Source organism: Gorilla gorilla, chromosome 5 (genome assembly GCF_029281585.2).
Source record: "Gorilla gorilla gorilla isolate KB3781 chromosome 5, NHGRI_mGorGor1-v2.1_pri, whole genome shotgun sequence".
Taxonomy (NCBI): domain Eukaryota; kingdom Metazoa; phylum Chordata; class Mammalia; order Primates; family Hominidae; genus Gorilla; species Gorilla gorilla.
In genome coordinates this window covers 96701459-96729199 of record NC_073229.2, presented here as the reverse complement: position 1 = coordinate 96729199, position 27741 = coordinate 96701459, and the positions used below count along the sequence as shown (strand labels likewise).

The following is a 27741-nucleotide window of genomic DNA, read 5'->3' as shown; positions in this document are numbered from 1 at the left end:
TATTTAAAGAATATTCTTCATGGAACAGTTGAACAAACAATAGTATTTAAAATGAATGTCAATATTCATTTATTAAGAATTATAGAGTACCTTTGGTAGAGGAAGGTAAGTAAGGCAGGTCACAGATATACAACTGAAGTCATTTCTATACAGGATTGACCACCAATGCTGGCTCCAATAGTACTTGATCCTGAGGAAGCTACTTAACATTTTTGCAGGCTGTTTTCCCATCTAAAAAAGATAGCACTAGAGTTGGTCACCAAAGGTCCTTCCAGCTCTCTAATCCTATTACCTAAATGTGTCAAAGCAGTAGTTCCTGCTTTAAGAGTGTGTTTTTATCTATACACTCAAAAATAAAGAGATTATAAAATATGGCTTGATTTCTGAAGAAAAATCTTTTTGTTCAAGCTCAGAGAACTTGTACACACAACAGGAAATATCTGGCTCTATAATCTTGGCACCAAATACAATGCTGTTGTTAAATAAGAGTTATGCTAATTCACTCATTCACTCATTTACTCGGTGAACACATGTTTTTTCACATGTGTCTATTATTGCAGCATTTCCTCCTCTGAAGAGGCTATAGACTATATATGGTTACAAAGTATAAAAATCACTTTTTTTTTTTTTTTTGCCCAGCAATTATATAAGGACAAAGTGTCTTTATTTGTCTCCTTTGTCTCCTTATTTCCACATTTATCAGATGGTTGGTGCTTAGAGGGGTTTACGATTTGCCCAAGGTCAAGGTAACATATGTTCAGTGTGTGTGACTTCTAGAAAATTTCTCATTCCCTTTACTTTGGCTACAAAGTTGCCAGCCTTGGGTTAGGGCTCCATCTGCTTTTTAAAATTTACCCCGCACACTACTGTTAGAGAAATTCTCACAATCTCACACACCAGGTAGCCTTCTACGTGATCATGCCTGAACTCTATCAGGGCCTTTGCAGTTGTCAAGACATCGTGTTATTTATCTCTCAATGTTGCCTTATCATAGCTCCCAATGTTGCCATTCAAAACTTTTTTTTAACCAACCTAAACTTTTATTTACCATAACTCCAGGATCTTGTTATTCTCAATTACTTTAATTTTTCCCCTTCTCAGGGAAGGGGGTTCCTGAGGCTTTTGTATTTGTACAGACCTCCAGCTGCTTGGAGAAATAAAAGTTTAGCTTTACTCTGTTGATTCCTAATCTACCATTCTCCCTCTGTCTTCACCCATTTATTTATCAATTATGCACCCTAATCTGTCTCCCTTCTCCCCTGCAAGCACCGTTTGGTGCATTATCTCAAGCTCTTTAGAACTGCTTTGCACTTATCAGCATCTCTCTTAGAGACTGCAAGATTGCTTTCCAACCAGATATCCCTGGTTTCACTCGAGGCTCTCTAAATATCACCCTCTCTTCTGGAGTCCCCATCCCAGTTATACAGTGATACTTTCAGGGACACCCCTCACCCTGCATGGTCCCTTTTGAAAAACTGATTGCTATGTCTGCACACCACCTAGTTGCTGGGTTGTTCTGGCCTTTTTTTCCAGGACATCATGTTTCCTGTGAAATTGGATGTCCTCCTAACACATGGCACTGCAGATGCTGTCCACTCCTAGATGGCAAAGCTTTCTTCTAGGTTCTGGCCCCTCGCCTTCTCTCCAGGCTTTCTACATCATCACACATTTTCACTTCTTTTCTTTGTAATACTTTTATCCCATTGCAATCCTTTGAGAGACAGTCTTCCTGTGGATGTTGTATTTTCCTAGTTTTTCTCTTCTTTGTCCCTTTTGCAAATCTTTCTCATTTCCCAAGATGCCAGTATTCCCTAAATCTTTTTCCATACACTCTTCTCCAAGCACCTTATTTCTTCTCCATCACTCTACATTGGTAACTGATGATCCCCTGTCTTTCCCAAAGCCCAAACAGGCCACATGTCTACTTGTGCTTGTTCTTTACCTAAAACAGAATTGAGTAACTTCTGCGTGGTCACAGTCACACTTGCTTGGAACCATGAACATTTTGATTCTTCCATCTCTTTTGCCAACCAGAAGCCAATAGAGAGCTAAGAACTCCAGTTCTCCCTTTGAATTTTCTCCTATTCTCCGTTTCTGCACATTCCCAGGGCTGACACTGCAGTCCAGGTCCTTGTCATGCTGCACTGCCGCTCCACTACCAGATGCTTACTGTAGAGCAACCACTAACTTTACATGTCACCCTTGAAACAAGTACAAAAACATAACAGATTTATTGTGAATAGCTCTTTTAAATATATTATCACGTGCTCCAGAAATCTATACTAAGATTGCAGTGTGGAAAGGGAATTTGAATCAACAAGAAACCAAAAAAAAAAAAATAGGTATTTGCCTTTAACCTTTTTTGGAGAAAAAAAGTACAATCCTTCATGATGACCATTTTAAATTATGATAGCTACCCTTCAGTTAGAGGAATATTCTGTCTTCTCCAGTACAACGTGATGGTTTGATTATTCTTATTTATGGTTGTCTAGGCTACCTCACTTAGCGCCATCTATAAATGTATTTTTATTATCCACTTCCTGCCCTGAAGCCTGGAAGAAAACTCCATACCCACTAGCTCTGGAAAACAGCTCTCAGCAGCATGACCCAACTAGTTTAGGAAATGTAATTGTAAAGTAGCTCATCAAGTCCAATACTAGATGTAAAAGATCTGGAACCATGTAAGGGAATCTTTCCTGCTAGAGATACTGTGAAACTCTAACTTCCAATTTCAGAGGAATAACTGGGGCCATTCTACTGAGTGAAAGGAATAATGGGCTACTGAAGCATGGCCCAACCAAACTGGTAGCCTGAACTACTGTATAGGAGTCCACACGATTGGCACAAATATGATGACTACATAGTTTTCTTTCCTATTATGCTTCCTGTCCTACCTTTGGAAGGATTGCAGGACGATCTCAGTGCACAACTAAAGTAGGACCTACATAACTAGGGTAGCTGCTTTGTTTGGGAAGATCCTAACCCATCTCATTTTGTTTATTCCTTGATGGATCTGAAGCTAAGGGAACTTACCCGGGTTTCTTCTAGAGAAAAATACTTGAAGGCAAATTTGAATGTTCGAGCTTGTTAAAACTGTTTCCCCAAAACAAACTGTAATTTCTTCTATGTCACGGACTAGATGAGTAAGAGTAGGTGCTCCTTGGGTTCAGGATCCTATCTTGAAGGTTCTAAGTGAGTTCCCAAACGTCATTTGGATTGCCAATCAATTTCTCTGCCTTTTCCATTTGACATACCAAAACAGAACTATAGAATTTTATCATCAGGCATGATAAATTTAAAACTAGTTTAATCTCACTTTGCAATTCTTTAACCTGACTGCTGATCTAGGTCTGAAATCCATTTGAAGTAGTAGTCTTTAAAAGATGGATAAAAAGCACCTTAGACATTGCAATGAACACACATTTCTAACACTTTTTGACCTTAGCTGCACTGGGAAGTACCACTCTTAGTTGAAGAAAAAAGCCATTTTCCACATGACTGGAGAAAGTCGAACAAATGGAAGAAGTGTTTCCAAAGTGTTCCAATAACACAGTATGCAGTGGGCACTCACTCATTCAATATTTGAGTGTCCACTGCATATTGTGTTCTTGGAAGGCTAGGTATAATATTTTCCTTTCATGTAATAGAATTAAGTCAACAATATTAGAAGCTTAAAGTGTATACTGAAAATAAACAGACACTTCATTTTGTTAAAAAAAAACACAACTTTTTGGTTTATACTGTTGTTCTTAACCCATTTAGGGAGAAAAAAATAACATCTCCAAACAAAGTATTATGAAACAGCATTGGTTTCTTTCTTATTTTTTAAAATACTTTGGAGCAAATTAAACATACTCAGAATGTTTTATTAACTAGAACATTTAGTTTAACTAGTTTAATTACTACTGTTTAGAAATTACTATGATGAGTGGGAACTCCTGTGTTTGGTCTCAGTGTGGGAATGCCCTGAGCAGAACGCCCACTTGCACAGGCAGCTGAACGCCGAGCTCCAAAGTTTCCCAAGGGGTCAAGAGAACTGGCAATCAGCAGTTCTGTACATGGTGATCCTGGAGTTTACCTTGTAAATCCCTTCAAAAGGAGCAATAGCTAAATGCCACTGGAGAAAGGCCAAACTTTGCTTTTATCCTAAGTCAATTCAGAGAGATGGTTTTTGAGGCTCAGTAAACAGTAAATGAATATCCTTCTAGATGAAAATTTCTTGAGGGAATATGCTATGTCTTATTTATGTTAAGCCCTATAGTTCCTACTCTAGGGCCTTACACTTAGCAAGAGGTCAGGTTATTAAACAAACATTAAAGAATTATATCTTAATTTTACAAACATGAAAGCTGAGAAATGTAGCCAGTGACTCAAAACATGGGGAGAAGAATCTAAATTCTCAACTCCATCCAATCCTCCTAGATTCATTCAGGTGTGAGAGAAAACAGGTTTAGAGAAATAGAAGCCTTAAACTTGTTTTTCATTCTAGAAAAGGTTATGAGAATCGCTTTCACAAGGTCTGTGCTTTGGAAACATTTTCAACCAGAAAAAAATGCAGGTGGTTTTCTATCTCCTATGCACTCCTATGATACATTTGCATTTTGAGACCATGCTTTAACCTCTCAATAAAACAGAAAAAGTACAGCTCTGTGATGCCAGATTATAGATCTATTCTTGGCTCACTGAGTAAAGAAACTCCTAATGATTATAACAGCCACTGGGGTAAATATTTTTAACTGATATTTAACTATGTTACAAATATATTTGGACTTCTTTATTGTGCATTTTTATATAATAATTCCACATGGCATAAAAACTAATTTCTAATTTATTTCTTAACTATATACTTCCAAAGTATATAGTCAACTTTCAAAGTAGTCAACTTCCAAAACGGAAGGTAAAAACTTTTAAAATTATTCACTGAATATCTGACTATTCCCAAATTTCAGAAATAATATATAGATATTAGAAAACTTCGGCAATTTTAAGGCTTCACTCCTTATTTTCTAAGAAATTTGAGCATAACTAAAACCCCAAGAAAAATAGGGTTCTCCCCTTATATTTCTAAAATCCACATTTTCTAGAAGTCTCTATTAATTACCATAGAGCAATATGTAAATTAGGTACCCAGTCTACTTAGGCAGTACACTCTTTGAGCATGTAATTAGAAATTCAATGCATCTCTTAAGAACAGACAGCTTTCAGAGGAAGAGAAAGCAACATTTTGTACAAAGAAATGGGGAGAAACACCATTCCAGAAAGGTAGAAGCACAGAGAGAAAGGAAAAAAAAAAAAAAAAAAAACAAAACTAGGAGCAATTTAACTGGAGGAAAAATACAATGAGACCAAGGGGAAAGGGAAAGTAAGAAACATCCAGGGAAAATGTAAATGTGGAAGGGGAGAGAGAAAAGCATGGAAGCTGAATGAAATGTATTCACACTAGTGTAAAGAAAATGAGTATTTATTATTTTAAAGAGAAGAAAAAAATTAAAAAATCAGTTTGGAGTAAACATGTTCTATATTCAGCCATTATGAGACTTAAACAAAGCAATGATGCTATTTTGTAGTGAATCTTAGGTATTCCATGATGACTGTATAAATTGGGAATTTAATGTTTATACGAAATTACATTAAGAAATTATTATTCAGGGCCAAGCACAGCAGCTCATGCCTATAATCCCAGCACTTTGTGAGGCCAAGGCGGGAGGATTGCTTGAGCCCAGGAGTTCAAAACCAGCCTGAGCAACATAGTGAGACCCTGTCTCTACAAATAATAAAAAAAAATTAGCTGGGCATGGTGGTCTGTGCCTGTGGTCTCAGCTACTCAAGAGGCTGAGGTGGGAGAATTGCTTGAGCGTGGGTGATGGAGGCTGCAGTGAGCTGTGATTGTACAACTGCACTCCAGCCTGGGTGACAGAGACTATGTCTCAAAAAAAAAAAAAAAAAAAAGGGTGAGGGGAACAAATTATTATTCAGATAATCAATATAAGTTGCTACGCAATACAAACTAGTAGAATTTAAGGAAATTCCTGTTTGGAAATATAAAGTTAAAACATTCAAATAGTTCCACTAGTGGTAATAAGCTAGGTGAATTTTGATTAAAAATAAAGAATGAAGGCCGGGTTCAGTGGCTCACGCCTGTAATCCCAGCACTTTGGGAGGCCGAGGCAGGCGGATCACCTGAGGTCAGGAGTTCGAGACCAGCCTGGTCAACACAACAAAACCCCATCTCTACTAAAAATACAAAAACATTAGCCAGGCGTGGTGGCGGGAGCCTATAATCCCAGCTACTCGGGAGGCTGACGCAGGAGAATTGCTTGAACCTGGGAGTCGGAGGTTTCAGTGAGCCGAAATAGCACCACTGCACTCCAGCCTGGGCAACAGAGTGACTCTCTGTCTCAAAAACATACAAACAAACAAAAGCAAACAAACGAACAAAACCAAAAGAATGAAAACCTGGGCATAATGCCCTATATAGGATACAAAAAAAGAGGGTACTTTGGTTTCTTTACATACACAAACTATTTGCAAAGAATTAGATAAAAACCAAATTAGAATACAATGTAATAATGTAATTAAGGAATAAAATACATAGTCCAAATAATAAAGGCTATGGGAGGTGCATAATGATAAGAAAATAAGCCAGCACGTCAGAAAAATATTTAAAGAAAAATTAGAACTTAAGCTGGTTAGAATGTGAAGGCAGAGAAACAAACATGCTTAATACAAAGTTAAAAGTAGTTCCTTGATACTAGGTAATAAGGCATTTTAACTGTAATTCATTTATTCAACAAACATTTATTGTGCATACACTATATTGCTGAGAGCTGTACTAGACCCCAAAGTAGTTTTTATAATTACTCTACCCATCTGATATGAGGAGCCCTGGGCCCACACGTACCATCCACAATCAAGATTATAGCAGCCTAAGCTCTTTAGTTTAATTAGGTCCCACTTGTCAATTCTTGGTTTTGCTTCAGTTGCTTTTGGGGACTTAGTCAAAAATTCTTTGCCAAGGCTGATGTTGAGAAAACTATTTCTTAGGTTCTCTTCTAGGATTTTTCTAGTTTGAGGTCTTATATTTAAATCTTTAATCCATCTTGAGATAATTTTTGTATATGGTGAAAGGTAGGGGTCCAGTTTAATTCTTCTGCATATGGCTAGCCAGTTATCCCAGCACCATTTATTGAACTGGGGAGCCCTCTCCCCATTACTTGTTTTTGTTGGCCTTATTGAAGTTCAGATCGTAAGTGTGCCACTTTATTTCTGAATTTTCTATTCTGTTCCATTGGTCTATGTGTCTGTTTTTGTATGAGTACCACACTGTTTTGTTTGGTATAGCCTTATAGTTTGAAGTCAGATAGTGATGCCTCCAGCTTTGTTCTTTTTGCTTAGGATTGCTTTAGTTATTCGGGTTCTTTTTTGGTTCCATATGAATGTTAGAATAGTTTTATCTAATTCTGTGAAGAATGGCATTGTAGTTTGACAGGAATAACATTGAATCTGTAAATTGCTTTGGGCAGTGTGGCCATGTTAACAATATTGATTCTTCCAATCCATGAGCATGGAATGTTTTTCCATTTATTTGTGTCGTCTCTGATTTGTAAACAGACAACTTACAAAATGGGAGAAAATATTCACAATCTATGCATCTGACAAAGCTCTAATATCCGAAGTCTATGAACTTAAACAAATCAACAAGCAAAAAACAACCCCATTAAAAAGTGGGCAAAGAACATGAACAGACACTTCTCAAAAGAAGACATACGAGTGGCCCCCAAGCATATGAAAAAATGCTCATCATCACTAATCCTCAGAGAAGTTCAAATCAAAACCACAATGAGATACCATCTCATACCATCAGAATGATTATTATTAAAAAGCCAAAAAACAACAGATGCTGGTGAGACTGCAGAGAAAAGGGACCACCTAAACACTGTTAGTGGGAATGTAAATTAGTTGAGTCACTGTGGAAAGCAATTTGGAGATTTCTCAAATAAATTAAAACAGAACTACCATTTCACCCAGCAATCCCATTACTGGGTATATACCCAAAGGAAATAGACCATCATACCAAAAAGACACACACACTCATATGTTCATTGCCATGCTACTCACAATAGCAAGGACATGGAATCAACCTAGGTGCCCATCAATGGTGGTTTGGATAAAAAAAAAATGGTACATATACACCATAGAATTCTATGCAGCCATAAAAAAGAATGAAATCATGTCCTTTGCCACAACATGGATGTAGCTGGAAGCGATAATTCTAAGTGAATTAATGTAAGAAAAGAAAACCAAGTACCACATATTCTCACTTAGAAGTGTGAGATAAATACTAAGCACATAAACATGTAAACATGGGAACAATATACACTTGGGACTACTAGAAGCGGGAGGAAGAGAAGAGCCATGGGTTGAAAAACTAACTATTGGGTACTATGCTCACTACCTGGATGTAATATACCCATGTAACAAACCTGCACAAGTACCCCCGTCTCTAAAATAAAAGTTGATTTTTTTAAAAAAGAAAAAAAACTGGCCAGGCGCGGTGGCTCACGCCTGTAATCCCAGCACTTTGGGAGGCTGAGGCGGGTGGATCACGAGGTCAGGAGATGGAGACCATCCTGGCTAACACGGTGAAACCCCGTCTCTACTAAAAATACAAAAACAAAATTAGCCAGGGGTGGTCGCGGGCGCCTGTAGTCCCTGCTACTTGGGAGGTTGAGGCTGGAGAATGGTGTGAACTCAGGAGGCGGAGCTTGCAGTGAGCGGGGATCGCGCCACCGAACTCCAGCCTGGGCGATAGAGTGAGACTCCGTCTCAAAAAAAAAAAAAAAAAAAAAAAAAAGAAAGAAAGAAAGAAAAAATCTAAAAATCTAACAGGCAAAGTAAAGGAAATAAAATATAGTGGCTAAGCATGTGTGGCTCTCAGCCAACCTGCCTTGGTTCAAAGCCCTGTTCTGCCATTAACTCAGAAGCTGACTTTGGACAGGTTACTAAACCTCCCCCTACTTTGGTATTCTGGTTTGCTGAAAGGAAGATGATAACACTAATATTACTTATTAGGGTTATTCAGAGGAATAAAAGAATTAATGTGCATAAAGAATTTAGAACAATGTCCAGCACATAATCATTAAAACGACTATTATTTGTGATAAAAAAACTTCTTCTCTATAACTTTATTCTCTCTTGATTTTCCTTTTAGCCTTGTATTTCCTTGTAGCTAGTGTCCAATCTCCCTTTTATTCTTGCCAAACTAAGTGAACATATGGCCTAAATATGCTGTTTCCTCTCCTCACTTCTGATTCATTTCTCAGCTAACAGCAATCTGCCTCTGCCCTCACTGCTTCACTGAAGGTTAACACTGATGAGTTTATAAAATCACTGAAGAATTCCACATTGCCAGATCCAATGGTAATTTCTGATGGATCTTTATCTTACTAAACCACTCTCTACATTTCAGAATTGGTTACTTTTATTTTTTTTGAAACTCTCTCAATACCCTTTGTTTCCACAACCCTGACCATCTTTTTGTCTAGTGTTTCCTTATAGCCTCCTGTCTACTCCATTTCATTCCTTGTTTCCTTTGCTTATCAATTAAATGTTGGTATTCTCCAGATTTCCATCCTTGACCTCCTACCCTTTATCTTTATTTGCCTTCCTCGTGATTATAACCCCTGTCTGTATTTTATCTTTTAAATCATCATCCAAGAGCTGCTGTACATTTATAGTTGGAATTCCCACAGGCACCAAAAGCTCAGCATTTCCAAAGCTAAACTCATTTTATCACCCCTGCAATTCGCCAACCTGTTGTTCCACCTCTATTGATTTCAGTTAATAGCACCACTATTTACCCAAGCACCCAATCCAATAATCTGGAAATAACAAATCTGTATCTCTTAATCTTCCACATTCAATCATTCACTAATACATTTCAACTCTATTGTCATACCTTTCCCCCATCCTTCCTACCACTGCCCCAGTCTAAGTCCTAATTATCTCTGCTTAAGTTGGAACAACAGTTTTAAAATTTATCCTCTACCTCCAGTTTTGTCTCCCTCAAGCCATCACTGATAGAGCTAGTAGAATCACCAATCTAAAATGGAAATCCAATGACATTATTATTTGCCTAAATCCTATCTTCCTCAAAGATTGCCCATCACATAGAGGATAAAATCCTAGACCTTTATCACATAAATACAGCCTTCTACCACATTGTCTCTATTTTTCCCTCTAGTTTCAGTGAGAGCCACCATGCTAACTGTTAATATGTATATATTAAACATTATGTACACATATACTATACATATAACACCTTGAAGTAATATTTTATTTCTATTTTATAGATTAAGAAACTGGTACTGATATTTTATAGATTAAGAAACAGGTACATGTATAGGAAAAGTAAAGTTGATCATTAAATCTAAATCTGTCATATTCTCCAATGGATTTCTTTGAGGTCAGGTCTACATCATTCCTTTCTTTGAACCACCAGCATCTAGCACATTACCTGGCATACATAATGGCTGTTAAGCAAATGTTAAACTAAATTGACTGTTCAAAAAGAGAAATGATGGATTATAACATTATAATTAGATTATCCAGCCACTGACTGAAGAAGGAATAGGGATTCTAGAATTACCTCACAGGTACAATAAATGAGAAAAATGACCACTATGACTGAGTTTGTAAAAGGTGTATATCTCTTCATCATGTAAAAATTTAATTATCTTTCAAATTAAGAGATAAGCTCTATATTATCAAGAGTAAATTTAATGTTCTTTTTATTTCTAAATTGCATTTTATTCAAGTGTTTTTTACTTTTAGAGGATCAAAACAAAGGGAAATAGAAATATTTACACTAACACAAATTCTCTCCTAAAAGATAACAGTATGTATGTGCTCATGTTGCATGTGTATTTGTATGAGTATGAAATATATATGCACAATACACAAATGTATATGATGAAAAACTTCAAGCTATTTTTAAGTTTAGAAATTGATGACTTTAATAACATTTGGGAAGCTCATTCTTCAGACACACTGATTGCAAAGGATTAAAAGATCACCTGAAACTCTGAGACCATCAAAGAATTTCTTTAATTACGAAAAAAAGTGCAGATGTGTGGCCAATCTTTCTCCCAGGTTGCAACCAAATAAAACTTCAAATAACGCACTCATAAATGGCTGAAGAAAAAGGAAATTAAAACGAAAACACATACATATTAAACATAACTATGAGCTGTGACTGTTCAACAATTGGGCTTCAAGTAGTTTCACACCATTGGGCTAGGATAAAACATGCTCTGCTGGCATTTTCATCTGCCAAAATAGCCATTTGCAATTAAAAATTAAAACTGGCGCTACTTCTTTGCAAGCAATTTTCAGAAGGCTGCTGGCTATCTTTCTTGTTTATAGTGTTTTTTTGTATCTGTCCTTCATTTCATTTTGAAATACCCTTTTCATTTCTTTCCTTTTAGGCTATCATATTCCCAGTACTAATATTGTAACACTTTTCAACATTTCTAATTGTAATATGGTCTTCAAGTACAATAGCATTGTTTAGATTTCTAAAGACTGATTAGAAGAGTATGAAACATTTTATATATCAGCACAGTATAAAGCAGTATAACTTCTACAAGGCCTCTGTAGACTTAAGAGAAATCAGTGATTTTTTAAAGGAATGCAGGAGCAAAAAGAATATGTAAACATCAGTCTCTACAGACATAAACTTAATTCAGAATAGAATATATATGTAGGTAGTAAAGTAATTCATTAGGTCTAATTGAGTCTGACACACAGAATGGCCAACAGAGTAAAATTCCATCTGCCACAAGGGAACTAATAGTGTATTTTGGAGATCTGGGGTGTCAGTAAATGAATCAGTATGTATGCATGGAGCATCTTTTATGTGACAGGCAGTGTTCTGGGTGCTGGTGATATAATAATGAATAAGACAGAAACCCCTGCCTTTAAAGAATTGGGGTTCAGGGGAGAGACAAGCAATAAACAGATCCTCCTCCAAGCAGAGGAGGAGTGATGTGTTCTGTTAAGTCTTTAGGAAGATCACTTTGGGCCAGGTGTGGTGGCTCATGCCTGTAATCCCAGCACTTTGGGAGGCTGAGGTGGGCAGACCACTTGAGGTCAGGAGAATGAGACCAGCCTGGCCAACATAGCGAAACCCCATCTCTACTAAAAATACAAAAACAATTAGCCAGGTATGGTGGCGCACGTCTGTAATCCCAGCTACTCAGGAGGCTGAGGCAGCAAAATTGCTTGAACTTGGGAAGCTGAGGTTGGAGTGAGCTGAGATCACACCACTACACTCCAGCCTGGGCAACGGAGTGAGGCTCCATCTCAAACAAACAAAAAGAAAGAAAGAAAGATAACTTTGGCTACTATGTAGCACAGAGATCTTGGGGATTTAGGAATTAAGTTAAAGCAACTAGTTAAGAGGCAACCCTCAAGCTCAGAGAAGAGGAAAGGAAATGATAAAAGGATCAGATTGCTTCTTATTCCAAATACTCTTTCTCTTTAATGATAGCATTTTAGACTCTCTACAGTATCCTCCACCATCTCGGATCACATACACGATTGTGCCCATATCACAGATGAAGATTTGGAGACCCAGAAGTGTGAAATGACTTACAGAATTAATTAGTGGCAAAGCTACAAGCAAAGCACTAATCTCCTACTTCTAGTCCCATATCTTTTTTCTTTTAAATGAATCGTCAGTATCTTACGTCTAAGAAAACTGAAAAGACTTGGTAGTTCTTTCAGCTTCGGCTCACCCTGAAGCTCCTCTGTGGAAGGCTTATAAGGAAAATTATTTACTTACTCAATTAAGCATGCATTTACGGAGGGTCTACTAGACACAAGGCACCTTGTTAGGCACTTAATATTTAGAAATAAGTAGAAATTTCACTGTATGGAAGCTTGCTCTCCATGTGGGAGAGACAGAGCAAGTAGCCCACGATGACAGTACAATGGGGGAAGCACCATTATAATGACATTGGTAGAGTGCCATGGAACCTGAAACAAGGGGCACCTAACTCATCCTGGCAGAAGGAAGGGAACTGTTTGGAAATATGCCCAAGAGGAAGTGATCTTTAAACTGTACTTTGAAGAAACATTAGGAGTTTAATAGCAAGGGTGCAAGATATGGGGAGAAGCCAAGAAAACAGCATGAGCAAACACATGGTGGTGAGACACAGGGTGGAGCAGTGCAGTAAGGGTGGGGCTTAGAGTGCATATTAGACGGGAGTAGCTATATAGTAGTCTATGCCCTGAGGGTCTTGTGTGAACTCTTCCAAGGAATCTGGAGTCTAACCTACACTACTGTGTCCATTTTCCCAAGTCTTAACCACTCCTCAGTCCACTGAGGAATCATATTTATGACCCTTAGCACTCCACTGAAGCTGCAGCAGCAAAGGCCACCAGTGGCCTCCTTCATAAGAAATCCGATGAAATCTTACCTAACTTTTCTAGTCCTTTCTGCAGCATTGGAAACTGCTGGCCATAACCTTTTTTCCATATGCATCTTCCTTTGCTTTCATGAAAATAAGATCTCCCGGGTTTTCCCTTGGCCTTTGGGTTGCTGTAAAGCTTTTCCCAGGTTCTTCCATTGGCTCTTACTTTTTCATCCACTGCTTGGTGTTGGTGTTCCCCAGTCTCTGGCCTCCACTATGCCCTCACTCACTCTATATATTCTTTGGACTATCTCATTTTTTCTACTTATTGCTTTAATTACCACAAAACTGACAGAGGCTTTCAAAGCTAAATATCTGGTTACACATTTAGATTAAACTCCAGATTTGTAAATGATTCCATTCACTCAAAAATATTTTATTGAGTGTTATCTATGTGCCAGAAACAGTTCTGGTTGCTGATCTAACGTGGTTGGAAATAGACTGTGCCTTGTTCACTGCTATGTTCCCACCACTTAAAATCTCCACCTGAATGACTCAAAAAGCCCAACATGTTCAAATCCGAACCCATTATATTCACCAGAATATATGCCCTTCACTCTTTGTCCCATATATTAGTGAATGGCACTTCCATTCCTCAAATTAACCAAGTCAGAATCATCTTCCTCATACCACATGTCAGACTGGTGAAAACAATCTGCAAATTTTATCTCCTTAACATTTCTTTGGTTAAACTCCTCCTTCTCATCTCCACAGTTACTGCCTTAGTTCCTTAGGCAATCATCTCTCACCTTTCTAGTATGATCCACAGCATATAGTCGATAGTCAACAGACATTTCACAGAATAAGTTTATGAATAAATGAATGCAACAATGAATGGAAAATTCTCACAATTGGTATCATCTCCTTATAGGCCATATTGACTCCATTTTGCACTCCAATTTATTTGCTGAACTAATGAAAGGCAGATCTTTCCAAAATTTATATCTGATTATATCATTCCCCTGATTATCACCATTCAATGACCACTACTGCCTACAGGATAAATACAAGATTCTATGGTCAGCATCTGAAGCTATCCAACAGATTGGTGATTTGCCTTTTGCTCTACCACCCTTTCTTGTGGCTTTCCTCACCCTGAAAATACTTAACAGTACCTAGAATTACTGTGCTGATTCACAACTCCATATCTTTACTCAAGCTGTTTTCTCTGTCAAGATTGTTCATTCCCTCCTGCTGTGCCCACCTGAAAATTAACTACTCATTTGTGGAAACTCAGCTTACACCTCACTTCCCCTTTGAAGCCTGTGCTGACTTTTCTGCCCAGGCTTCACTTCTTTTTCTTTTCTCATGTCACTTTGTAACCTCACTCTCTAAGCACACCAATAACATTGTTTCACACTTGTTCACAGGCTTGTAGTAGTCCCTTGCTGGCGTCTTTTCCTTCCTCCAGAGTGGAGGCCTTTGCCTTGTTAATTTGGGAATTAGCACATATTACACACTCCAATAATTGTAGATGGATAAATAGATGAAGGAGTAGATGATGAGAATCATGGAAATATTTTAGGCAAGGGGATGATATGATAAGATTTGCATTTTATGAACAATACTATGATGTTAGAGCAGAGAGAAGGCTGAGAACAGAAACCAGATGATCAGGCAGGAGAATATTACAAATCATCTAATGGAGAGGTAAGAAACAGAATGGAATAGAAGTGGTAAAGAAGAAAAGGGAATGTATTTGAAAAATACCTATAAAGTAAACAAACAATAGTTAATGACCTTTTGCCTGACCAGAAGGAGTAAGTATGAGAAAAAGGATGACTTCAGAGCTCCTAGCTTGAGTGACTTCTTCTTGTCTCCTTGTTTAATATCTATAAATTCACATCCATAGCATTAAGTCAGGCAGATACATTAGGCAAAGTGATCAATTACATGTATCTGCAACACCATTTCCCATGTAACTTCTCAGAACCACATTTGCTGCATCAACGCAAATTTATATATGAATCCCCATCCTGTGTTCCTCTACTACCCTCATTATTCTTCAAAATTTTCCTTAAAAAAGGAGGAATTAAAAAGGGACAAACAACATTCAGGGAAATGAGCCACCTCATGTTTGAATAGCACACTAATAAAATGAAGAAAAGTTGAAGATAGGAAATATGGCTGTCAGGTAAATCCTAAAGAATAGTAAGGGCAAGGATCTCCTAATCTCCACTAATTTATAAAGTTTAAGGGAAAATATTTGAAGTAGGTCATCCCTTGCTCTGTCCAGCCATCCTATCAATAGGCTAGGATATGTACTCTTGAAAAGACATTTTATAACCCTAAAATACCATTATAATAATTATTTTTGCATAAATAATAGAAATTTATATTTACCTCAAGCATAACTTTAAACATGCTTTTCTTGTTTCTTGGCAGTGAAAACACTGGTCGACCAAGTAAATTCACCCCTGAAGTACCTCATTAATCACGGTGCACTTGTTCTTGGCAAGAACCTTAATATGCTACAAATACTGTTATTAAAATAAGATTTGGGGATTCCCAAGCTGGCAGGGAATTAGTTAGTTACACCTCTCTCGAAATTATTTTATTGGGGTCTAGTTAAACTTACAGCATAAAGCAACTTCGATAAATGAATGTAATGTGTAAAGTCTGGCTATTCTAAAGCTCATTTAAAATCACAAGCAGCAACTGCCAAAGATGGCCTCTTTCCTCAGGGTCTGCTTAGTTGTGCACAATCCTCCCAAAAGATGATACTATCCATTCCCTCTTTGTGCTAATGTGGATACAGCACCCCTATCTAATTGCTGAGGCATTGCAGTTTCAGACTCTAAAATGTATAATCAAAACTTCACATTTGCTACATCTATTAAGTACACAATTTATTTCCTGTCTACTACTAAAGATACTGCTAGACTGATAAAGCTTGATAGACAGAGAAGTATCCAACCTTGAACCTTTGGAAAAATCATTTATTAATGTTTTAAAATTCTGTAAGCCCATACAAACCTATTAACACCAACACATGGAAAAGAAAATGTTGCGTTGCAAGTTCTCATTCATGTTCAAGAACAAGTTAGGAGATGCAAAGTATGTGCACCAACCAAGGCTTTCTTTAACTCTCTCTGAATATACAATGCATAATATATAAAAAAAGAAAGGTTAGAAATGTTTTGAGCATACTGTTGTAAAGAAAAAATCATAACCTATACAGTATATATATTTGCTACCAAATTGAGCATTATAATTGCTAAATTATTTTAGTATATTCTGACAGGTCAAAATAATCTACCAGGCTTATTAAGTAATATGTTTAATTACATATCAGGTCAGAGGAGATTAATGAGAAAAGTGTCAGTTGCATTTCTCTATCATTATCCTAACCACATTTAAATAAATGTGAATTTTACATTAAAGTTATACTTTTTGATGTAATAATGATGCAACACAACCGTTCTCCTTGTGTGCATTGTAAAACGGAAAGTTGGCTGGAATATTCTGCCTAATGCTACATGTTCACATCAATCTGGGACTGTAAAATTTTCCAGACACCAGAGCCCCACAGATTGTAGACTCCACCAATTTCCTGACTCCTATGTGGTTGAATTCCAGGTTCACCTAGTCACAAAACCAGCCCTTCTTCCATGTTATTTCAAAACACGTTTCTGGTGTTGATGCTAATTCTACATCCCAGGAGAGAGCTATGTATGGATGACACAACTTATTTCTAAAAGAAACCTAGTCCGTGTGCTCAAAACTTATTTTACTAGGAAACAAGGAATGTATCAGCGAGTATCTGCAACTTTCTCTACTGGTTTTCTAAGGTTGATGTCTTTATATTTCATCTTAACAAAAAAGAAGCAGAAATAATAATACTAAAAAAAGAGGAAGCAAAAGAAGAGGAAGAAAAAAAGAATTAGACACGAGGTAACATTATAAAAACAACCTTAAAATGCCCAGATAAACGTAACTCTAATAGGAGACTGAATGAATGGACTTTGTGGGAAAAACAGTAGTAAACTTTAAAGCCACTGAAAGGTTTTAAATGCCTAAGGGAAAAATAAACATTTGCTTCCAATCATTTTCTCATTAAGCATTCTCTGCTAGATGGAGAAGGCTTACTACACACACACACACACACACACACACACACACACACACACACACACACACACACACACACACACTGACTCCGCGCCACAAACAGGGACTTAACCCACTGCCCGATCTCTGTCAGAGGCGACCCATTTGCGCTTCTGCTATCGCACCTCTGCCCGCGTTCCTGCGCCCCAGGTTCCCCGCTGCCTCCCCGCCCCCTGCAGCGCGGGAGCGTTGCTTCGCCTGGCCTGCTGGCCTCCTCTAGACCTTGGCCACCTTCTCCGTGGCAGGAAGGGCTACATGCACTGACAGATTTTCCGTTGGTGGTGGCTGGGTGGTGGCGAGGCGTGTTTCCGGGCGCACTTAAAACCTAGCAGCTCTCTCCAAGTAGCAGCTTCCCCTACTCCGCCCCTAGGACTGAGGACCTAGCCCTCGGTGCCCCCTCACTTCTCCCCGTCCTACCCCGCCATCACCTCCTAACCTCTCCAGTATACTCTCAAGCCTCACACGGGCGCCTGTCCTCCCTTTGCATTCCCTAGCTCCCGGGCGCCCCGTTCGGTTGAAGTTTACGTATCTTGGGACCTAATTGCTCCCAATTATCCGCGCAGCCTAAGTCCCGCGTCCGCCTGGCTCTCGCCCCGGGAGCCTGAAGCTCCCGGGCAGTTCATTGGGTGCCCTCGGGGAAAAGGTTCAAGCTGTAGAGATGAGAGAAGTGGGGCTGGGGGAGGGGAGAGGCTCCAGAAGGAAGACCACGAACACGTGCGAAGAAATAAAAGCCACCACCACGTGTGCACGCGCGCGGGGGCCCAAGGGCGCGAGCGCGGAGCACGCACCAGGGGGCCAGGGACAGTGGTCCCCTGCAGCGGGCATAGCAGGGGGCGCGGGTACTCACACGAAAGCGTGGTAGATGAACGCCCAGCCGCGGGGTCTCTCCAGCACGTTGTACAGGTAGTTCTGCACCCGCCGGTACTTGACGTTGCGCCGGCAGCTCTGGCTACTCGTGTAAGAGAGCGGCTTCCCCAGCAGGCTCATCCGGGCCCCCTGCTTGCCCCGGCGGCTCTCCCTCAGGCCACCGCCGCCGCCACCGAGCGTGGCCGCGCGGGTGCCCAGCAGTAGCAGGCCGTCGCCCCTGGCGGCTGCCGAGTTCAGCAGCACCCTGCCCCGGCCCGACTCCACATCCTTCATGCCGCTGCCCAAGCGCCCCCCGCCCGCCGCCGCCGCCGCTGCGCCGCTCTTCACCCAGAGCCCGGCGGCGCCGCCCTCCTCTCCTCCCGCGTGGTGGCGGGGCATGGCATCACCACGGGCACCGCGAGGGGGCCGCCAGCGCCTGCGGCGGGGGCAGCGGCCTCATGTGCGCCGGCGGGTTTCAAGGAGGAAGCCGGCGGCCGACGGGGCGCCCGCCAGCCAGAGACCTCTGAGCCGGGGGCGGGGAAGCAGGCAGCCAGCAAACCGCCCGGGCTTCGGGGCGGGAAAGGAGGGGCTGCAGAGGAGGCCGAGGAGTCCCAATTTCTAACAGCCTTTAGCTTCGAATTCTAAATCCGGACCTGTTTGGGGCGTCACTTTGAGAGGGTTTCTCTTGCTCCCTCATTCCCGCGACTACCACTCCCTGCTTCCCAAACTGCCCCCGGGGATAGAGTGGGGGAGTGCGGGGCGCTCCGAGGCGCGCTCCCACGCGCGCACACCCAGCCCCAGGCTTCCCCTTCCCTCTCTCCACTCCCCACGCCCTGCAGCGAACCGGCCCCAGAAGCCCCTCTCCGAGGCGCGAGTTCGGTTTGGTTCTGGCAGGGGCTTTGCAGCTGTCCGGAAGGTGAAGTCAGCCTTGTGTCCTGAGGAGAAACTGGAGATGCAGGTCGCTGTGCTCTCCCGCTGCTACGCCGCTGCGTCGGATCCTGCCATCCTTCCGCAAGGGGTGAGAGCGGGAACAGCCCTGCCCTGCCCTCCAGGTATTAGCTAGCCTGGAGGCTGGAGCGCAAGGTAACGCTCCGGGAAGTGGCACTCGGGTCCCCGCACACGGGCGAGTCCTCAGCAGTTCAGTGGACAGACCCGAAGGACGCGGCTGCCAAGTCCGCGAGGCAAGGACCAGGCATCTTCCCGCGCCTCACTCCAGCCTGCGGACTGTGACTTTCCATCCCAGTATCAGACAAGCTCGCGAGTAACTGAACATCCTTTCCAGTCCATGGGTGGGGTGTGGAAAGGGCGTAAAGCTCCAAAGTGGCTCCTCCGCGGTGAGCGAGCTGCCCCGGGGCTCTGCCTGACTGCAGCGCGAAGCCTGGGAGAACAAACCCAGTTCCCTCCGTCAAGAAATTTCCATTTAAGTCCGAGAAAGTCATATGATTGAGAAGTTCAGCAGCGGCGGCGAGGACCCCAGTGTCTGGGAAAGAACACCTGGAGGATGGGGTGTCCAGGACGCCGGCTTTTCGGGGTTCCGACCCCACCCACCTTATGTTGTAACGTACAAGCTTAGAGACCTGTTGCAAGGAACAACTGACTGGGTCTTCCACCACCTCTGGCACCCGGGTGGCCCAAAGCCTATGCCCCCTTGGCGGAGAGAGAGGCCACGGTGCCACTGGCCGCAGCCTCTGGCCTTCAGAAACAGTGTATTACGAAGAGAAGGCAGTTTAAACCTCACATTCAGCATAGGGAAAACTGAAGGGTGCCAGGCTCGGGGACTTCTTCCAACAGAGTGGCTCTTCCCCAAATATGAAAGAAAACAATCATCAAATTAAATTGAAGGCAAAACTAAGCTTCCACCACAAAGACATAGCAGATAGTTGCAAGGTGGATTCCTTCGGGCCTTTTCCTTTCCTAAGGCTAAAACAATGCTAAGACAAAAGTCTTCTTGCAGCTGTCTCCGCCCCTCCGAGATAAATACTTTCCCAATTCTCCCCCATCCTGTACACACACCCACGCCCGCGGCAGCTGATTTCTGTCTTCTGCAATAGCTCGATTTAAATGCTTTGCTTTTACTCTTTATTATCACTATTATTTGTGTGAAGCCCTCTCGCCTGCTCCTGGTCACCAGCAGGAGCCTGCTTCCCTCCCTCCTTCCCCCCAAGCCTCTGGGCAGCAGAAGCTAGCTGGGAGCTCTGTGCAGCTGGCGGCGACGCCATGTGACTGTGAGCCGAGCACCATCACCCAGAGTCACTCTCTAGCTTTCCCCTAATACACTTCACACCCACGCACTGTGGAGGTGCGAGAGAGGTTGCTCCGTGCGGTGCTATTCGAGGCAGATGCAGAGAGCGCCCTGGAGTAAGCTCTCCAATCCTAGAGCTGCGCGGGACCCTGACTGAAGGCGGAGGGGGCGGGAGGGGGTGCTGTTGCTATATTTAGACTCCCTATGGAGTTTCTGTGCAGGGACTTTCAGGGTGAAAGATCTAGAGACTTAAAATGACTCGTGTGCCCGCTTTAAACGTCAAAATCTTGGCCTTTCTGCAAGCAGTAAAATGAAAACCACTTCCTCTTAACTTAGCTGTTTTCCTTGTTGCAGACTTCTACTTTCGCTGGGTGGGTAAAGTCACTTCCATCTCTCTGGCGCGGCTGGGCCCCGCGTGCAGGCAAGAAGTCTTAGGAAGGCAGGACACAGGGACACGTTTCCCTGGAAGACAGCCAGCTGTTTAATTTCTAAGTGATGCTTTTCTGGGGATGCAGCATTAGTTCTAGTGAAACTGTGTTATTGATTAAGCAAATGCCATTTAAGCTTAGTTAAAAAATAAGAAAGACCCGGTTACTGGTAGCGGTTTTGAGCTGCTGAGAAGGACCTTTCACTTATGTCTTCTAGAGTAACTGCCATTTGGATACACAGCCCGGAAAAAGAGGGCCTGCTCAAGTTTTCGCGGGTAGTGTGAGAGTTACTAGGAATCCAACAACCTGGCTTCCTAGTTCACTGTTCCTTCCACCAATCAATCTGCGTCTCCAGCAGAGAATGGATAAAATAGCAAACAGTTCTGGGGTTTTGTATCAATCTCTGACTGCAACCATTGGGAAAGACTGGCTTAGCTGAAGTTCTAACCATCCTACCTTTCAATGCCCAGAGAGAAAAAGCCAAGTGAGGCTGTGCCAACCTCTCCTACAAGAGCCTCTGTTTGCACCTTGCTTTATTTGCTACCTGCTAACTTCCCTCAAAAGACGGGAATTAACTTTGCAGAAAATAAGGTGTTTGTGATTAAGCTTTGTTGTTGTTCCTTTGAATACAGACGTTGCTAGGAAACTGCCTTTTATTAGTTCGTTTTGCTGAAATATTAAAATTCAAATTTAGAAAAGAGGATAGGCATACTGAGCAGTGAGTAAAACAACAGTGTATATTCTATGCATTATAATTACATTAGAGCATTATGAAGAGGTAGAGGTAAAGGCAAATGTTAACTGCTAGTGTAAAGTATGTGAGTTGATTGGCCCTCCCCATCTTTTGAGATGTGTTTGCTTTTACTCATTCATTCTCTTAAGATGCTTGCCTGAAATTTATGACCTTGGAAACATTTTCTGAGGTCTACATGGATATGGTTTCAATTGAACATAGTTTCTAGAGATATTTTATTTTAGTGTGTTTCTTTTTCTTTTTTGGAGATGGGGTCTTGCTGTGTTGCCCAGGCCGGTCTCCAACTCCTGAACTCAAGCAATTCTTCCACCTCAGCCTCTCAAAGTGCTGGGATTACAGGTGTGAGCCACTGCTCCTGGCCTCAGTGTGTTTTCTATCCCATTGTATTATTCTTCTGAAAGGTACTCTGAAATAATAATATTTAAAATTCTATACATGAGCTAGAGATGCACAAAAAAAAAGACTTTCAATGCTCATAAGAGGGGCAGAATAACTGGATCTGGATGAGTTTCACAAAGCATCAATGACTCATTACTCTCCCACTTTCCTTCTTCTTCATGCCTACCCATTTTCTCATTTGCACCTATCTCCTACTACAAGATACGCTCTTTAGTAGCCACTCTTTAGTGATATGGATGCATTTTGATCCAGTGTGAAATTCCTGGGCTAATCAGACAGGGAATGATAAATAGAATTCTTAAACCGTATAATAAAAAGGAAATGCATGTGACATGAGTCTGCTTGGGAAAATAATGAAGGGGCAAATATAAAACTTAAAAAGTAGAAAATAATCAACAAAAAGAAAATGCACTAATGGAGAAATGGAAATTCATGATTGGCTGCTGTTTAATGATGTGCACAGGGCTCAGCAATTTGCCTTGTAAGCTTAGGGGTAGAACTGAAGTCTCCCGACTCCTGAATAGGAGTCCCTTTAAGCTACACCACCCTTCTCCTTAGCTTTTATTCCTTCCAGTCAGGCCATAACCAAACCAATAAGCATAGCAGCTATATTGCATTTCATAGATATCATAACCATTGGTTCAGTAAGCATATTTATCTCCTACTATTACTTTAAATGTATCAGCATAATATACCATTTGTTTTGATCAGTCATCAACAATTCTTATCTCTAAGAGTTATGATACAAACTTTTCACGCTCTTTCTTCAACAAGCAGAAATTAATCAGAGAACCCAGGACAATGTCAGAGATCATATGAGCCTCACCAGACTGCATGAGAGTCATAACACAGTAGGAGTCCCAGGCCTACCTCACATGGCAAATGGGACAGTGTTCTTCAGAACAACCTCTGCCCCAGGGATGCAGAAAGGAGGTGGATGTGAATGAGTGTGGCTGTAAGGAGAGGCTGGTAGAGAAATAGTGCGGAAAGGGCTCAACAAGTTCTCACCATTTTTATTCCAGCAGCTAACAAAATTACTGTTTCTAGGAATTACTGAAATATTGTGCTGATCACAATTGTTGAAGCAAAATAATAGCAAATACTTATCATGTGTTTTGTATGTGTTAGGCACTGTGATTTACAGTAATTATTTCAGGCCGGGTGTGGTAGCTTACGCCTGTAATCCCAGCACTTTGGGAGGCCGAAGTGGGTGGATCACTTGAGATCAGGAGTTCAAGACCAGCCTGGCCAACACGGTGAAACCCCGTCTCTACTAAAAAATAGAAAAATTAGCTGGGCATGGTGGCAGGTGCCTGTAATCCCAGCTACTCAGGAGGCTGAGGCATGAGAATCGCTTGAACCTGGGAAGTGGAGGTTGTAGTGAGCCAAGATGGTGCCACTGCACTCTAGCCTGGGCAACAGAGTGTGAGACTGTGTCTCAAAATAAAATAAAATAAAACAAAATAAATTTCACTTAATTGTGACAATAGTTTCATAAGTAGGCACTACAATCATATCCAATTTATAGGGGCAGAAACTGAGGTGTAGACAAGTTCATTTTTTTTAAACTAAAAATTAGCTGAGGCAGGGCAAAAACAGAACCAAAACTAGATTTTTAACTACTAATCTATATCAGCTTTTGAATAAAAAATACTTAGCCTATTATTGTGTATTAATAATCTTAATGGGTTTTGTTACAAATGAAAAGTACTGGAAAGTTTCTATTGGTTATCTTGGAGGAGGATTTGAGGTTTTATTCTAAACACAGAAATAGCTTCAATATTTCTCTTCACTTTTCCTGTGGAAGTAGGAGTTTCCCTGCATAGATACTCTTCTGTGCTGAAATTTTAAAAATAGTCCCAAGTCTCATAGTATCAATTTCTTGAAATTGTATTTACATTTTGATCTTTTTCTTAATGCTATTCTCAGCTTTATTTATAAAACCCTGTTAATCGTATTTGGCCATACCTGATTTCATTTTTTCTGACATGTTAATATGTCAGCACTGCTCTCTATCTGTTAGCCAACTATTTAAACATATCTCTCTGGGAATAATAGAGTTAGTTGAACTTTTTAAGATCCATATATTTAGAAACTATGTGAAGAGGTTGCCACAGAAGGCAAACATCTCTTTTAAGCTAGTGTACCGGAAAATTCTGTTACTAGTCTGTGCCCCCTAGTGGTACCCGCATTTTACCATTGTTTTTTAAAAGGAAATTAAGAAAGCTTCTTTTACGAAGTTCTCAAAACTTATTACTCTCTTCAACAAGTAATCTTCAACTATCAGGTGTCAGCTACCTGGAGTGGTGCAATGATGAAAGACAGTCCTGATTCTTATTATGTTCATAGACTAGTAGGGTAGATAGATAAATGAGCAAGTAATTATAAAATGGTGATGAGTTCACACAGATTTGCACAGAATGTTATAGAAGCTACAGAGGTTCCTAAATAATGTAATAGCTGAGCTAAGTCTTGAGGAATAACTAGACTTTGGTGAAGACATGAGGGATAACTCAAAGAGAAAACATTTGAAAAGATGTAACGGAGTCTTGCTCTGTTGCCCAGGCTGGAGTGCAGGCACAATCTCAGCTCACTGCAACCTCTACCTCCCAGGTTCAAGTGATTCTCCTGCTTCAGCCCCCCGAGTAGCTGGGACTACAGGCATACGCCACCAAGCCCAGCTAATTTTTGTACTTTTATTGGAAACAGGGTTTCACTATGTTGGCCAGTCTGGTGTTGAACTCCTCACCTCAAATGATCTGCTCACCTTGGCCTCCCAAAGCGTTGGAATTACAGACGTGAGCCACCGCGCCCAGCCAGAGAAGATGTGAAATTTTGAGAGCTGATCATACTTTGAGAATAATAAGTAGTTGGATTCTACTGAAGCCCAGTGGCTTTTGGAGGTGTAGCAATAAGCAGGAGGCAGCAGAAGTAAGACAAGGGCTGTATGACAAAGTCTTGGCAAGAACTTTGGATTTTATCCTGACGTGAGTGGGGAGAGCCACTGAAGAATGTTAAGCCAGAAACACTACATGTTACTACTTCTACTTTCAGAAAAGGCTTGATATGGATTGTACACCTACAAGTGGCACACACTGTTCCAAGTGGAGACTCAAAGATGATAACGATACAGTGTTTATGCTATAGGTTTGTGAAGCTACCAATCCATGGACAGATGTTAAACCTAGTTTCCAATTTCAGGTACAAATATCTGAGTAAATGATGGTATCATTTACTCAATCAGTAAAGGTCAAAGAGAAGGCAGTCTGAAGAAGGGAAAGGTGTTCAATTTTGTATTGAGTTTGACATACCTGTTGAGACAGCTCAGTGGAGATATCCAGTTGATGCTTGGATATATGGACTTACAGCTCAGGGGGAGCTAGAAATTGAAATTTGAGAATCATCAACCTATATTTATAATGGGTGAAATCAATAAGTCGGAATCAAATTACCTGGGGAAGCATGCAGATTTGTTTAAAAAGGAAGAGGCCTGAGAACCCAACCCTGGTAAGCATGACCATTCAGGATAAGACAGAAGGAGCAAGTAGGGAAAGAGACTGAAATAAAGAAACCTGAGTAACCACTGAGGACCACTGCTACAATAGAGAAAAAGGAGCTTCATTAGGGAAATGCCTGAAAGAAATCAAATAAGGTAAGGATTTTGGATTCAGCAACAAAGAGGTCATTTGAAGAAGTTGTTTTTATTTTTATTTCCTTGCAGGATTGTAGGAATAGAAATCAAATCAGAGTGAGCAGAGAAACAATCTGAAGATAAGGGAATGGAGATAATTATTTTAAAGTGGGAGAAGCAAGCAGAAGATTTAGGTTTGAAGAAGGCACTATACAAAATAATGTTGATTCACTTGAGACTTGAGTGGCTGTTACAGCCACTCTCACAGGTCCCGAGGCTGAGCCTGCACAGGTGTTTGGACAACTAAGCTGCAATTTTGACAGACACTATTTCACTGTCAATTGTGGGGCCTGCAACAACTTGGACATCTTTTATTGATTTTATTGAGTACTTTAATAACATTTTAATAAAAGCCATTATATTTTATTTCTAACATTTCAAAAAATTCTATTTAATAAGTATGCATTTTTCATGTTTAGTTTTACCAAGAAGGAAAATGCATGCTAGATAAACTACATTTTTTGTTTGATTTTATTTGTAATCAAGGCTGAGGAACTGACCAGATCAGAAAAAGAAAGTCAATACCTGCTAAGTATTCAACACAGTTTTCAACAGTGCTACTGAAAGCTACAGGAAATACCTAGAGTCCCTCAGACAGGTCAGGGATTGGCAAGAGTGGGGTCATCAAGTTTCTGGAGTTTCGATAAGATATTTGCTTTTTTCTTATATATACATATTAGCTTTCTGCATAAAATTATATTAACAGAAATGCTATTAAAGTTGTTTTTGAAAAACCACTGAACTACAGAATGGTCCTGTTTGTTGGAGTATTTAGAATACTTCCAGGCCAGGCGCGGTGGCTCATGCCTGTAATCCCAGCACTTTGGGAGGCCAAGGCGGGCAGATCACGAGGTCAGGAGATCGAGACCATCCTGGCTAACACGGTGAAACCCCATCTCTACTAAAAACACAAAAAATTAGCCGGGCTCGGTGGCGGGCGCCTGTAGTCCTCGCTGAGGAAGGAGAATGGCATGAACCTGGGAGGCGGAGCTTGCAGTGAGCCGAGATCGTGCCACTGCAGTCCAGCCCGGGCGACAGAGCGAGACTCCGTCTCAGAAAAAAAAAAAAAAGAATACTTCCCGCCTCTTTTTGAGTCATGGCTCAGTTACAAAATGACAAGGCTCATGGTCCACTAAGACAAAAGGAGGAGGCCAGTGGTAGCCAGAGGTGGTGGGCCTGAGTTTTTGGCTATCCTGGGTCTGCAGCAGTGACTGGATTCTCTGGATTATAAAAAGCATTAGGATTTAAACACTACAAAGTATGGGCCTTGTATAGGAATGATGAAAGTAAAAAGAGTTAATTGGAGCAAGAGGCAAATGTCCTAAAAAAGAAAGGGAATGTGAGATTGCAATCAAGTTGAATTTTACCACTCTGGTGTAAAATTTTGTTGATACATAATACAGGGACTGTGACATAAAGGGAGTATTACTTGGCATGTTTTCAAGTTTCTGGTTTCCTTTTTGCATGTTATTTTGTATCTAAGACTGAAGTTTTTTTTTTTTTTTTTAAGAGAGAGACACAAAGTTGAAATTGTTTTAAGGAAGAAGATATATTCTGTTGTGAATAGGAAGATTAAAAATGAGAAAGAAGGCAGAGTGCGGTGGCTCACGCCTGTAATCCCAGCACTTTGGGAGGCCGAGGCGGGCAGATCACGAGGTCAGGAGATCGAGACCATCCTGGCTAACATGGTGAAACCCTGTCTCTACTAAAAATACAAAAAAATTAGCTGGGTGAGGTGGCAGGCACCTGCAGTCCCAGCTACTCGGGAGGCTGAGGCCGGAGAATGGCGTGAACCC

The 27741-nt window shown here is 40.9% G+C and overlaps 1 protein-coding gene and 2 long non-coding RNA genes across 5 annotated transcripts in view; 1 reads left to right on the top strand and 2 right to left on the bottom strand.

Annotated features, from left to right (window-relative positions):
- The window catches only part of LOC101138345 (uncharacterized), a 56124-nt gene extending 37698 nt beyond the window's left edge, over positions 1-18426 (bottom strand). The window contains exon 1 of the long non-coding RNA XR_008680727.1: positions 91-18426. This is a non-coding gene — a long non-coding RNA (uncharacterized lncRNA). The remainder of the gene's footprint in view (positions 1-90) is intronic.
- Positions 1-20566, bottom strand: part of KCNQ5 (potassium voltage-gated channel subfamily Q member 5) — a 579108-nt gene extending 558542 nt beyond the window's left edge. For 2 of the 3 annotated variants that reach the window (XM_019030068.3, XM_055390620.2), the window contains exon 1: positions 18433-20565. In XM_019030068.3, the coding sequence (XP_018885613.1) occupies positions 18433-18830 (398 nt within the window). In that variant the 5' untranslated portion in view covers positions 18831-20565. Of the gene's footprint in view, positions 1-18432 lie in introns of all 3 variants that reach the window. The other variant, XM_019030067.3, reaches the window with a different exon arrangement.
- Positions 18341-26680, top strand: LOC134758751 (uncharacterized). Its single transcript, XR_010134290.1, has 3 exons — positions 18341-18488; positions 23032-23187; positions 24964-26680. It is a non-coding gene; the product is annotated as an uncharacterized lncRNA (long non-coding RNA).
- Positions 26681-27741: the final 1061 nt, after the last annotated feature.